The sequence below is a fragment of the Maylandia zebra genome, linkage group LG6, assembly GCF_041146795.1.
Source record: "Maylandia zebra isolate NMK-2024a linkage group LG6, Mzebra_GT3a, whole genome shotgun sequence".
In the NCBI taxonomy this organism is placed as follows: Eukaryota; Metazoa; Chordata; class Actinopteri; order Cichliformes; family Cichlidae; genus Maylandia; species Maylandia zebra.
Genome location: NC_135172.1, coordinates 16,963,257 through 16,977,193, shown reverse-complemented (window position 1 = coordinate 16,977,193; position 13,937 = coordinate 16,963,257). Strand labels below are relative to the sequence as shown.

At 40.7% G+C, this 13,937-nt stretch overlaps 1 protein-coding gene across 1 annotated transcript; it reads right to left on the bottom strand.

Moving 5' to 3' along the window:
- Positions 1-7,743: 7,743 nt before the first annotated feature.
- npy2r (neuropeptide Y receptor Y2) lies at positions 7,744-9,102 on the bottom strand. The gene has a single exon (XM_004568388.4). It carries the CDS (start codon positions 9,100-9,102, stop codon positions 7,993-7,995), a length of 1,110 nt encoding a protein of 369 aa, XP_004568445.3. The 3' UTR covers positions 7,744-7,992.
- Positions 9,103-13,937: the final 4,835 nt, after the last annotated feature.

The following is a 13,937-nucleotide window of genomic DNA, read 5'->3' as shown; positions in this document are numbered from 1 at the left end:
AAACCCCCACTCCACTGATGACTTGCTCTTAGCCAACACCCTTAACGACTTCTACTGCCGTTTTGACGAGCCATCAGGCAGCCTTCACACCTCCAACGGCCCCAACAATAGAGACACTTTGGACACTAATTCCCCCACCTCTCCCCCCTACATAGAGCCATCACCACCTTCAAACCGTTCACCTACAACACCCCCCTCCTCACCCCACACAAAAGAGGATTTCACACCACCTCCTCCCACCACAACTCTTCATATTCATGAAGCAGATGTGAGGAAGCAGTTTAAGAACCTGAATGCTCGGAAAGCTCCCGGCCCAGACGGCGTGTCTCCTGCCACCCTCAGACACTGTGCAAACGAGCTGGCCCCAGTGTTTTCTGGCATTTTCAACTCCTCACTGCAGGCATGTCATGTGCCTGCCTGCTTCAAGTCCTCCACCATAATCCCTGTCCCCAGGAAACCTAGGATCACTGGACTAAATGACTACAGACCCGTGGCTCTGACATCTGTGGTCATGAAGTCATTTGAGCGCCTGGTTCTCTCCTATCTCAAGACCCTCACGGCCCCCCTCCTGGACCCCCTGCAGTTTGCATACAGAGCCAACAGGTCTGTAGACGACGCCATCAACATGGCCCTACACTTCATCCTGCAGCATCTGGACTCCCCAGGAACCTACGCCAGGATCCTGTTTGTGGACTTCAGCTCTGCCTTCAACACCATCCTTCCAGACCATCTCCGAGGCAAGCTTTCCCAGATGAATGTGCCTGATCCCATCTGCCGGTGGATCACTGACTTCCTGACGGACAGGAAGCAGCATGTGAGGCTGGGAAAGAATGTCTCGGACTCCCGGACCATCAGCACCGGCTCCCCTCATGGCTGTGTTCTTTCTCCTCTGCTCTTCTCCCTGTACACCAACTGCTGCACCTCCACCCACCAGTCTGTCAAGCTAATCAAGTTTGCAGATGACACCACCGTCATTGGGCTCATCTCGGACGGGGACGAGTCTGCCTACAGGAGAGAGGTTGAACGTCTGGTGTCCTGGTGCAGCCACAACAACCTGGTGCTGAATGCCCAGAAGACAGTGGAGATTATTGTGGACTTCAGGAAGCACACAGCCCCACTCCCCCCCATCATCCTGACTGACACCCCCATCACCTCTGTGGACTCATTCCGCTTCCTGGGTACCACCATCACCCAGGACCTGAAGTGGGAGCCCACCATCACCTCCGTCATCAAGAAAGCCCAGCAGAGGATGTACTTCCTGAGGCAGCTGAAGAAATTCAACCTGCCAACACGGACGATGATGCAGTTCTACACTGCAATCATCGAGTCCATCCTCACCTCCTTCATCACCGTGTGGTACGCTGGAGCCACTATCAGGGACAAACAGAGACTGCAGCGTGTTGTGCGCTCTGCTGAGAAGGTGATTGGCTGCAGACTCCCATCTCTGCAGGACCTGTACACCTCCAGGACATTGCGGCGTGCAGCTCGGATCTCAGCTGACCCTTCTCACCCTGGACACAGTCTGTTTGACCTGCTCCCCTCAGGCAGGAGGCTCCGGTCCATTCGCACCAGAACCTCTCGCCATAAGAACAGTTTCTTCCCCTCTGCTGTTGGACACATGAACAATAAACGTACGACTGTTCCCACTACTAACACATGACCCTACGCTGTGTCACTGCATCATTCTATGTTTGGCACTGATCACCACCTGCACTCATGTATATATCTTTCAACGTAGCAGCAACCACCCTGTGAGATCACCTATGCAATACGACAGCCACTCCTTAGTTCGTTGGCCTCTTTGTATTGTTTGTTGTGCACCATATCGCACAATTCCTCTTGAGTGAATGAGTAGCTAACCTTGTTATGCACCATTTCAAAGAACAATGGAGAGTTACACAACTGAGTCTGCAAAAGAGCAAAACAGGCAGATGAATCTGTCACTGCAGACGCACAAAACCGCATAACTTTATTTTTATCCTCAGTCAACATCCGATTCTAATTTCCAGGATGTCAGATTGAAACTGTGGTAGCACACAATTGGAGTCATAAAATAAAAATACAGCATGTGGTTAAGTGTTATAAAATCCTTGAAATTCTCCATGATCTCAACTATTGCAGTGCTGGATCTAGTCCAGTGTTAAATAAACAATAATACTCAATATTACCAATACTATGATTAACTGTCTTAAAATATTGGAGAGTAACTTTAGTTTATATGACATGAACCTGTTGAGACAGCAGGGGGAGCCATAGCATTATTGTTTGTTCTGTTATGACCATTCTACATGATGTTTTTGAAGTGTTTTGAGGTTAAATTAATTACCTAAGTAGCAATTGTGGTGAATTTTCTCTAGGTCCGAATTTAACATTTAAGATAATTGTGAATTATTAATCAAGAGATTGTACCTAAATTAATTTCTTTAATCTGCACTCATAAAACATCTTGATTAACGGCTGATAGTCAAACCCTCCAGCACTTTCTAAGCTTTTTAACCTGTCAGTATATTTGACCTACATCTTAATCAGGTGCTGGAAATTAGCCAGAGGTTTCACACATTAACCCGAGCAGGAGGTTAAGTCAATTAAAACATAATTGCTATCAACAACACGTTACTAATCTACAAATCTAGCACGTTGAATATTCAGAAAACTCTTGCAGAAGCTGGACAAAATCACAGTCAAAAGCCATTTACTGTTTAGGTTTATACTCTTTCTCTGAGGAAAGAAAAACTTCTAAGGATACAAACAAACTGTGACACCTAGAGCTGAGCGATTCCAACGAGGAAATGCTCGGGAGGTTTTATAACATTTACTATTACAACATAATCAGTGACGCGCCTAGCTAACAAACCTAGCTTTATCCACTCCGAGGACCAAGTTTTAAAAAAATAAAATAAATAAGGGACCAAAATGCCAGACTTGGTATCTCACACACCAGTTGGAGATGTCACGGTAGGTATGAGCTACTTTTTATATGATATATGAATGGACATTTTCTGTTTCTGTAGCTGCTGCTAACATGTTGTTTGCTTATACAAAATAAATCTGATGTTGGTCACATTACTTAAAAGTTTATTGGAAAAGGTTTGCACACAAACTTTCACTTTAGATCAACACATTAACATACATTTTAGACTTCACCTGCACCACTTTACCATCTGATGCAAATTTCAGTCAACCAGATATAATTTATTTCAGTTGTGCAATTAACGTATAGTAGAAAGAAAATACTGCTTTTCCACTCATTTTCAGTCTAGTACTTGTACCTGATCGTTTTCAGATAAATGTTGTTGTTTGTTACAACACTTAACATTGACCTACGAATGATTCAAGCATAAAAAAACGACCAAAGGATGAAAAATTGTTGTTTCTACAAGTAACTGACAGCTTAAGAGAGAACCAAGATTTAAGTTTTACTATGACGCTGTTGCAGAAACACAACATTTGTTTCCATTTCCTTTGTTGAATACATCAGAAATGTCAAAGATAATACAGTTTGACAGACATGAAATAACCATGTTGTACCAACACACTGATTCCCAAAGAACTATTAGCCAAAACCTTGGCATATCCCAACATGATGTGCAGTGTGTCCTTTGAGGAAACTGGACAAGTGTAAGACAAAAGAGTAAGTGGAAAGCTTAAAACTGATCTTTGGCAGATAACCAGTGTCTGAAAGTCATGTCCTTGAGAAATGGGGGGAACCATCCAGCAAAGACCAGACACTGGACCTAAAAGATACATCTGAAACTTTGATCCATCTACTCCTCACTGAAGCTTCATCAGAAACGCTTTCAGTGGAAGGGTTCATATCAAGAAGCAATTCTTCAGGAAAGGAAGTGAAGGGAAACGGCTGAGGTGTGCCAAATTACACAGGAACTGGACTGAAAATCAGTGGCCTTGTAGTAATTCATCTAAATTGAACATTTTAGCTCAATCTGTCGTCAGTATGTATGGAGGAGGTCAGCAGAAAGGTACAACAGTGAGTATCTACAGCCATTTGTAAAACATGGTGGAGGCTCTGTCATGGTTTGGGGCTGTGTTTCAGCCAGTAGTGTTGGACATCTTGTAAAAAAAAATCAGATTTTGATTCACCATGCAGTATGACCTGGAAAGCATGACTTCATTTTTTCGCATGACAATTATCCCAAACACACTGCTAATGCAACAAAAGCGAAACACACTGTGGGACACGGGGAGTCATGGATTGGCTTCACCAGAGCCCGGACTCAGCAAGCAGTGTGGGGGGATCATTTTGACAGAGAGCTGAACAAAAGGCAGAAACATCCAAAGAAGAGCTTTGAATGTCCTTTAAGAAGCCTGGAGAACTGTTCCTGAAGACCACTTAAAGAAACAAGACAAGAAAGCTTCCAGGCTGTCTTGAAGAATAAAGGTGGTCATACCGAACATTTACTTTCAAGCTCATTAAAATTATAAACCTTGTTTTGGCCTTATATGCTGTATTTCCATGTGTGCACATTTCAGTAAATCACTGCACTTATTTCAAATTTTCCTGGGAAAACATGAAGAAATCAGGGAGGACTCAAGACTTTTACACTGTGTTGTATATATAATAACAGAAAGCCACTCAAGTGGCTGAAGAAACCCAGGGAATCACCAATAACCAATAAAATTTTCTTCTCTACATGTGAATCAACTGATTAGTATCCTGCCACACCATCTAATTATTTCACAATGGGAATACAATTAATTGGCAAAATCAATGCTCACGATATCTAACAAAATGTCATTAATTAAATATTAATACATGTTGACAGAAAGTCGTGAGATTGACATGGCAGATGACTTAAGTGCTTTCTTGTATGAAAGCCAAAGGACATGGCGATCAGCAAAAAATAATAAAATCGAATTTGTTTTCAAGCTATTGTTCAATTTATTTGATTAGTATGTACCCTCATCCTGGACAGATGCTTTGTGACAGCAGCACCTGCTCTGCCAAACAGCCAAAGAAACAATTATTGATTTAATGCTGAATACACCATGAATAGCTTACTAAAAATGGAGACCCACAGCCAATATCCCAGTCCCTTGGGTCCTCACGTACACGTAAAGTAAATCACTAAGGACGCGGTCAACAGGAAGAACACTTTAAAACCTGAGTGCCGAGATAATCAGTGTAAGAGTGAATAGTGGTGATTACAATGCTCACTGCAAACAAAGACAATTCGGGGAGGGGTGGGAACTATTTTACTTTCCTGTTGAACTCTGAATTAAATTAAAAAACAAAAACATGCAAACATCTGCAACTACAGCTAAGACACCACTGAATATCAAATGATTCTCAAATTTAAAGCAAGAACAGAATAATTAGTGGAATTTACTTCACATGCCATTTCTTAAATTTGTTACATTTACATGTCACGGATTAAAATGTATTTCATATTCATTATCTATCAATAAAATAAGTGTGTATGAAGGTTAATTCACACAGGAAGGCAATAACGTCATCATTGTACACAGTTTTATAACTGTGACCACAGATGATCACAGTCAAAATTTCAACGTATTCACGACTCCTGTACTTCAAACCATGCATTCAAATCATGACCATTAACAAGAGCATCAAAGAAATCTTTAAAACCCAGTCAGATTAAGTGTTGTTTACGATGCAGATTAGTTAGAAAAGAGCCACTCTATGTCAGAAATAAAGTTTAGGAGTTTAGCATTAACCACACGTAAAAGTTTAAGGAAAAATTAAATAGATGCAAGGATTTAACGGGAATACGATAATTCGGGTAAAAAGCCTGTTCTTGGTTTCACTTGCTTGTCTCAGCTGGGCTCTTCTGCTGAATCGTCTCTAAACGTGTTGATGCTATGAGAAGCACAAGAAAGCACATGATCAACATAATGTTAGTATATTTGAACCATCACTGCAAACACTGAGCTCATAATAGCACATTTTCATTTTGCCACAGTTTGTTAACCTTGTAAACCATTACAGCTTTGCTGCTTTCTTGCATGTTGAAAGTGAATGCTTAAACAGAAGCATGGATACGTTAACTTTTCCAACTATATCTTTACAACCCTGGAAGCCTGAGCTGAACTGGCAACTTAAACATTAAATTCACTGGATATTCAATTCTTTCAATTATATCATAATTTGTCTGTTATTTATTATTAAGTATTTATTCTTAATTGCCCAATCCAAGTCAAACACTTAGCAACAGCCAATTTAGTACAGCCTAGGTTCTATTTATTCTTCTTATTTTATTTATTCTACATGCTCCTGTGTAAAAGACTGCTGTCGAACAAAGATTCATGGAACAAAATGAGTATTAAAGAATATCTGCAAGAGCAGATATTCTTTAATACTTTGTAATCTGATGCAGTTGTGCAGAACACTGCTTGTTAAACACCACACGTGTTTCTTCCAACACGTTGGTGAAGAATGAAATCTCTTGCAATCATTGAGATAACACTTCTCTCCAGTCTTTGCCAAACATACCTGGAAACACCCACACATGCTTGAAATCAGTTATACAACAGGCAGTCTGAACCTTAGTAGCTCAACTCCCTTGTAAAAACTCTGCAAACTTTGAGATAAAGAGGGTGGGAGGAAGAGGAAGATAAGGGGAATAGGAGGGAGAAGATCAGAACCAAGAACATACCTTGGTCCGGTCCTCTTTTTCAAGCAATGAAAGGCATGCAAGTACATCAATGTGATTTCAGTCCACTCGACAGAAGAGCAGGGTGATATCTTCCCCGTTGCCAAGCCACGGATGGCACAGCTCGTGATGTGGACGATGTGACGTGTGGAGCATAACAAATGACAGGATCAAACAGTACTTTTTTTGTTTACCTTACATTTTTTCATTATTCCGTATTTATTTTGTTTCAGTGAGTTTCTATATAACCCTATAAGAACAACCAATACAGCTGTTAAACTTTTCTGTTTCTGTGTTCACAAATGTGAGCAGCAGATACAGTTATTGCCCCTCTAAAGGTTTAATTGTTTGAAAAGCAATTGCTAGGTTAGACTGCAAAGTTTCATTTTGACATAGAAGTTTGGTGTTTGTCTTCAAGTCTTGTGTCTTATCAGTGTGTGCATTTCTAACACAACAAGACAAATTCCTTAAAAAAGTGTGGCAGGGACCAAAAAAAAAAAAAAAGTAAAATAAAAATAAATTAATGATTACAAACATCAATTTTTTTTAATTGCTTATGATAAAAATGCTTACTGTTTTAATTATTTATTCATATTGTGAGAAAATAATCTAATTAGCTAATTAATTAATTAATTAAACATGTCAAGACTTTGCTACATTTCAGTAAAATGTGTCGATAAATACGCCATTAAAGTCTGTGCAGCCTGGCATCAGCGTGAGCAGGAAAATAAATGATTAGGGTGAACAATCAGAAAAACGTGAGATTATGAGAGGTTTTTGCTTTTCAGCTTTTTTGTCACAATAATATATTGTTGTTTCATTCTAGTGTCGATGAAGCTTATTCTGATGTTTGAGAAGATTTTGTGGCAACTTAAGGGTGGGAGCCGAACCAAGAATTTGAAGGAAAAAATCAGAAAAGCTTAAAATCAATTCATGTTATGCAGATATTGTAAGAGAGCTGTACTGGTGGCGTTGCTGAACAGAAATCAAAATTGAGAAGAAGTTCATTATTGCAGCGGGTATTTGTCAGTTATTTTTCTGACTGCAAAAATGTAGATAACACCAGTATATTGCGGATGGCAGATTGGATCCGCCGTATTTTAAATGATTAAGATTAAAGACGTATACATGTATGTTACGAAGCCGTGAGTACAGTTTCACAGGTGTGTTAATGATGCCCCCCTTTGTTGCTCTATTTGATGTTAGAAGTTAGCTATTTTAAAGTTTAAGCCCTTTAAAACATTTAAAAAGTCATTTTAATCATCCATTATTATGTGTGGTCAAAATGCCCAAAATAAACATAAAATACGCACTTCACATTTGAACAACTAATTATCAGTCCATTCCCTTAAATTGTGCAACTTTAGACATTTGTTGATTTACAATCAGTACAAACCCCATCTTCGTCTTTCTGTGTCTCTCTGGCTTTGGAGCATCTTGCGGTCACGCTGGAAAGCGGGAAACACTTAAACACAGACATAAAAGCCATCCTGTAGTTGTTGTTCATCCAGCCGTACAGGATGGGGTTGACGAATGTTGAGCACATTGCTATGATATGGAACACAGTGAAAAGCAGCTTGAAGTCCTTCATGTACGGCACGCTGCTGTCGATGTCAACGGCCAACTGGAAGGCGTGGAAAGGCAACCAGCTGACGGCAAAGACCACCACCATGGTCAGGAGCATCTTGGTGGTCTTCTTCCTTCGCTGATTACGGTCATTTCGATCGTTTCGATGAGCCATGTGATTCTTCAGTTTATTCCAGATGCGAATGTAAGCGACAGAGTTGATTATTAAAGGCAAACAGTACTGAATCAGAAGCATCGATGTACTGTAGATGGCTCCATTCATGCTGCTTCCCGGCCACTTCTCCGCACACACGTGAAGAGTCTCGGCCGGCGACAGATCAAGCATCTCGTACTCCCTGAAAATGGCAAGGGGACTAGCCAACAGGGCACTGACGGCCCACGTGATGACGATAACAACAGCACACATGTCTTTGGACATCTTAGTCTCCATGTGGTAGACAATGTTCCTGTGGCGGTCCAGAGCAATGATATTCAGAGTGATGGTGGACACGTGCACAGCCATGCCTTGAGCACAGGGTAGCATGAAGCACAACACCTGACCAAACATCCATTTGCCATAGAGGGTGTTGACAAGGGTGGAAGGTAAGCACAGCGTGTTTACGAGCAAGTCAGCAACAGCCAAGTTTACGATAAAGAAATTGGTCACGGTCCGCAGATTTTTGAACTTGTAGACGACATATATCACTAAGGAGTTCCCAGTGACTCCAAACAGGATGATTGTGCTGTAAGCAAGGATGAGGATAACTTGAACTGCAACCAGCCTTGTGCTGTCATCCTCCATGAGAAAGTTCTCACCATACACTGTGTACGCGGTTGAGCAGCAGTTAGAAGGTTGAAGCTGATAATCTTCTACTTGAGTCATGTTTAATTGTTCTGCTGTGTTCATGACTAAAAGAACCAGAGTAAATCTGTGGAACAAAAAGTAGATATGGACATTAGTTGTGGCTCATGTAATAGTCTATTAACCATTAGCCAGTAGTTTATATTGCGTGCTCTATTAGTAGTATTAGTATTAAGTCTGCATTAGTCAAAATCACAAGTAAGCTCTGTAAAATGCAAATCTACACGTGAGAAGTCACTGAGGGACAGCCCTCATTTTAATTAATTCATACATTGAAAGTTTTTTTTTTTATGTGGTTTAACTTTGAAAAGTCCACCATTTATGTTAAATATCAGCCAGTTACCAAAAACCTCACAGTTACACCGGAGTTTTGACAGAACACTTGTTGGTGGCACATAGGTTTGCTTTGGGTGATTGCAGATATTGACTCCGAAGGCTTGGCTTCTATCCAAGAGCACAATGCGCTTCTGATGGGGTGGATTTCCTTTTAAGAGGTCTTGGAATACAATGAACGCAGGAACCAGAGCCACATACTGTAACGAGCAGTGCCGCAATTATCTTTCAGTGCGGCAAACACAAATCTGTCACTAGCTGAGAATACTAACCCCCTTCTCAGCTGCTGGATTGTGAAAATCTTAAATTAACATTTACATGCCCTATAGGATGCACCGCGCTTTTGTGGGGGGCTTGTAAAAAATTGCAAATGCAACAGTTATTAAGTCATGTGGCAATTTGTGATGGCTATTTATCAAGAAAAAACACGTGACAGTTTGAGTATAAATGAGACAGCTACTCTGATCAAGATCCACTCACCTCAATCTGCAGAGTGAGATTGTTAGATTCCGCTCATCGTTTGTGCCGCTAGTAAAGTTTTGGTGCTTTTCTTCTCGTTCCTGTCATGTCCAGATGAGCAAACCCATTTAAACACCAGCGGGGGGGAAGAAAAAGTGTCCTTATTCTGAGAAACAGCAGCAGCAGCAAAGCGCGCAACAGTTTGCCAGTGCGCACTGCGGTCCGTTTGGCGTCGAGGGTTCATTAACTGCTCTGTGAGACTGAGCGATACAGAAAAACGAGGCGGGTTAAGTAACAGAGAAGAAACGAGAACGCGGTCTTTTGGGGATCTTCATCCTGTGAGAGTACAAAATGTAATAAATGTGCGCCAACAATAGGAAAACCTAAAAGTGCAGATGCGTAGCGTGCTTTATATGGAGCATTTGAGCAATAGCAAAGTGTAAAGACTGTGAGAAGATGAGACTATAAAGTCAATTATAAAAATGTTTTATGTAGAAAATAAAAAAAAATAAGCTTGGCGACAACGTGCTTGCAGCATCTGCGTATTACAGGGACTCCGCTGATGAAGTCTGGGTGTGCCTCCGCAGACTGTTACGCAGCACCGGTAGCAGCTTTTTCTTTTATCTTTTGGGGTTTTTCATAATTAGTATTTGCAGTTTAATAACTGCGCCTAGAACATAAACACTATTGTATGGTATTAAAAACTCTAAACAGATTCCTCCAAATGCGTCAAGGTGCAGCTAGGACGTGACTCCAACATGTCCTCGAAATGCTACTTGCAACAACAAAATTTACCGTGACTTAAAATCAAGTCACAAGCTAGAGCATATTTAGCATCTTCTCAACTTTGTAAGCAGTGAGTCAAATGTGACATAAATTTACCACCCACGCGTTAATTATCTCTGGACACTTAGGAGCTGAACAGTGGCGTGTCCAGCGGGGGCCTGGGGCACAGGCCACCCCCCCCCCCCCCAACCAGACTGGCCACCCCAGGTGCCACTCCGAAGCTAAAACAATAAAATTTAATGAAATATCAAATGTACGATTATGGTTTCACAGTGAAGCTCAGATATCCGAGGGTAAGTGAATGGAGCACCAGCTTCTGCACTATGAGCATCATGTTAGCAAAGGTAGGAGAGCCAAGCACAAAAGACGGCACCGCAGAAAACATTTTTTCTGCGAAAGATTAACAAGTTAACATAGCTGGACTAGCCGTTGGACGTTTGCATGGTGGGCTGATGACTTATTTTTTTATTTTTTTTGTAACGGCATGAACAATGAGAGGTGGTGGATTGGCCAGATGCTGGCCAATGTGTAAAAATAACTCAGTTGTTTGGTGGTGGCTATGGCGGAGCTTCCACAGAGGCAACAGGTGGATGAGGGAAGGTGAGGCAGGAGGAGAGACCCGAGGTGGCCGCCGGTCCGAGTGTCAGGTGAACTGAACTTCAGGTAAGAAGTTATGACCTGCAGTCTATCTGGGTCAGATATAAACCAAGTTTAGGTGGAGTTTATTTTTGTTATGCTGACTTTTTACAGTCAGTTACAATAACTCGTACTGCGTGAGCTAGCATGACAGAGTTTCTATACAGCTGTTCGGTTGCTATGATGTTACTGATAGTGAACTTTATTTTATTCATAAGGTTAGTAGAGTTGCCAACAGCTCCTTAAAAAATGGAATGGTCCCTCATTCAGAGAAAATATTACACGTTTCGTATTGAGCTGAGAAGAGACGCAGTTTGTCCCGTACTTCAGCTAGGATGGAAAAAGACACAAAGCTGGAGTTATTCTGTCTTTACAGCTGCCTCTTCTATTGCTACTTCAATCGTGAAACTGATCAATGATCAGCTGATCGGCTCTCTTGTTTGTTTATCGCCCACTTTGTGCCAGAAACAGGAAACCAGCGGATGTCGCGCTAAACAACAGCAGCACGTTTAAGCTTGATCAGCTGTTGTTAGAATTTATTTAATATTAATTTCTAGTATCAGCTGATGTTTGCTGGAGCCACAGCTGTAAAGCTGCTGGTCATGATGTCGGTTTGGATATGTGGTGAGAGGGAAACATGAAGATGAAACCAGGAGATGTCCTTACTGGATCATCAGAGCTGTGATGGAGAAACAGGTTTACCTTTTAGGTGACATGAATGAGTTGAAGGGAAGTTATGAACTGTTTCTGAGAGACAAATAACATCAGGATCCTTTTTTACATAGCTGACAGCTGGTAACTGTGCAGGGGCAGGTCTAGGAAAGTGTTGCCAGGGGGCCAGGTAGGGCATTAACAGGGAGAGGGGGGCACAAAGAAATACTTTTCTTTTTTTATTGTCAATTCAAATATCTAGCTTTTATTAAATAATTATCTGAATCTTGCGAACAAAGTTTTTATCTGACGTAAAATGTATAGAAATCATACATATACCAAAAAGACTGTACATCACTGTCACAACAGCATTTGTTTTCATTCAAAGTCTTTATGGCTTTAATACCTGGTGGGCCGGTCTCTAGTCAAAATGCCCAATTTTTTGTCCCAGTCCAGCCCTGCAGGTTAATACTGGCAGTGTCACCATGCCAGCTGACTGTATTTCATCATCAGCCAATGCTGTTATTTATACATCAATATTACCAAAGTTTACCATAAGGCAGCATAGAAAGTATTTACTTGCTTTCAGGTTTTATTCAAATGTTAGTCTTTTCATTTGTTTCCCCACTTTTTTCCTGTTTCAAAATCAAACACCAGTTTGTGAGAAGATTATCTTCTTTTTTTTAACAGGCATTGGTTTTGCATTGGCATTGGCTAATTTGCCAATTGTATGTTAAAAATGTTCGTATTTTAATATTCAAAAATGTTTTTGCCCAAAACATATGTGCACTACATGTCAGTAAAAATACTATGCAAATATTGATGTCCTTGAATACTGAGTAAACACTGACTGATTGTATCTCTTGTACTTTATCAACGCAGTATCTAAAAACTTTGCACCGTAGTGGTTAAAATCTCATTCTAATAAGAGTTAAAAGCGCATTCGGTTATTAGGTTTACAGGGTTATTGAATTATGGTTAACGGTTGGTAGAATTGTTTTTAACATTATCTGCCAATTACATCTGCCACCCTTCTCCAAATCTGTGCCCCTACCTGGCCCCCCCAACAAAAATTTTCTAGACACGCCACTGTATAGTGTATGTAATTAAAGTTGTATGTAATTGATGTTGTTTTCTTTTTGATTGTTTATTAGTATGTTTGCATTGTTAAATTACGTTGTTACATGAAACAATATCAGTTTCAGTTATATGAGCGTCCGTGAGTCTCTGCCGCTTTTTTTCACTGATGCCATCAATCAGCATCCTCTGAAACGTCTTTTTTCCCCACAAACTCATCATTAGAGACCTCACTTTTTATATTCTGGTGAATAACAGCGCAGGTTCCAGCTTAAGGTCTAGTTCAGTGAAGCAGGTCCATTTCAAATTGTTAAGCCTGCGGCTTATAATTGCAATCATTTGATTACCGCTGTTATAAACCAAGTCACCATGTGGCCATTAGGAACTGAGTTACTGTAGAACTGTCTCCTTGGCAAACGCCTACCAAACTTGCCCATAGAGCTACAACACAGATGGTGAAATAATGAGGAAAGAAAAACAGGAAACCTGGGCAAGGCTTTCAGGAAGATTGCAGCAGGCTGAGCAGAGTGTAAATGATCTTCTTTAATATGGTAGCAAGAAATGATTCTTCATTTGTCATTGCAGATGCCTCACACTGTGATTTAAGGCTTCAGCTCCTGGTCAAGGAAAAAAAGAACATTTCTGTATTAGTAAGAGGTCCACATAGATTATATGTGTGTGTGTGTGTGTGTGTGTGTGTGTGTGTGTGTACTCTATGTCAGAATAAAATGTTTTTTTCTATTATACAATTCTTAAATTGTATCTGTTTCACTAAATAGCTAGTGCAGGGATAAATATGTAAATGAATCAGAATTTATTTGCCTCTTATTTCATGTTTTATTCATCCTATTTAGCCTCTTACCCTCACAGGCTGCAGCCTCCTGTGACCCTGACTTGGAGAAGCGATTAATAGAATGGATGCATGGGTGCATGGATAA

Bases quoted from the DNA above. Each gene is read 5' to 3' on its own strand.
- npy2r (XM_004568388.4), bottom strand. From the start codon at position 9,102: ATGAACACAGCAGAACAATTAAACATGACTCAAGTAGAAGATTATCAG.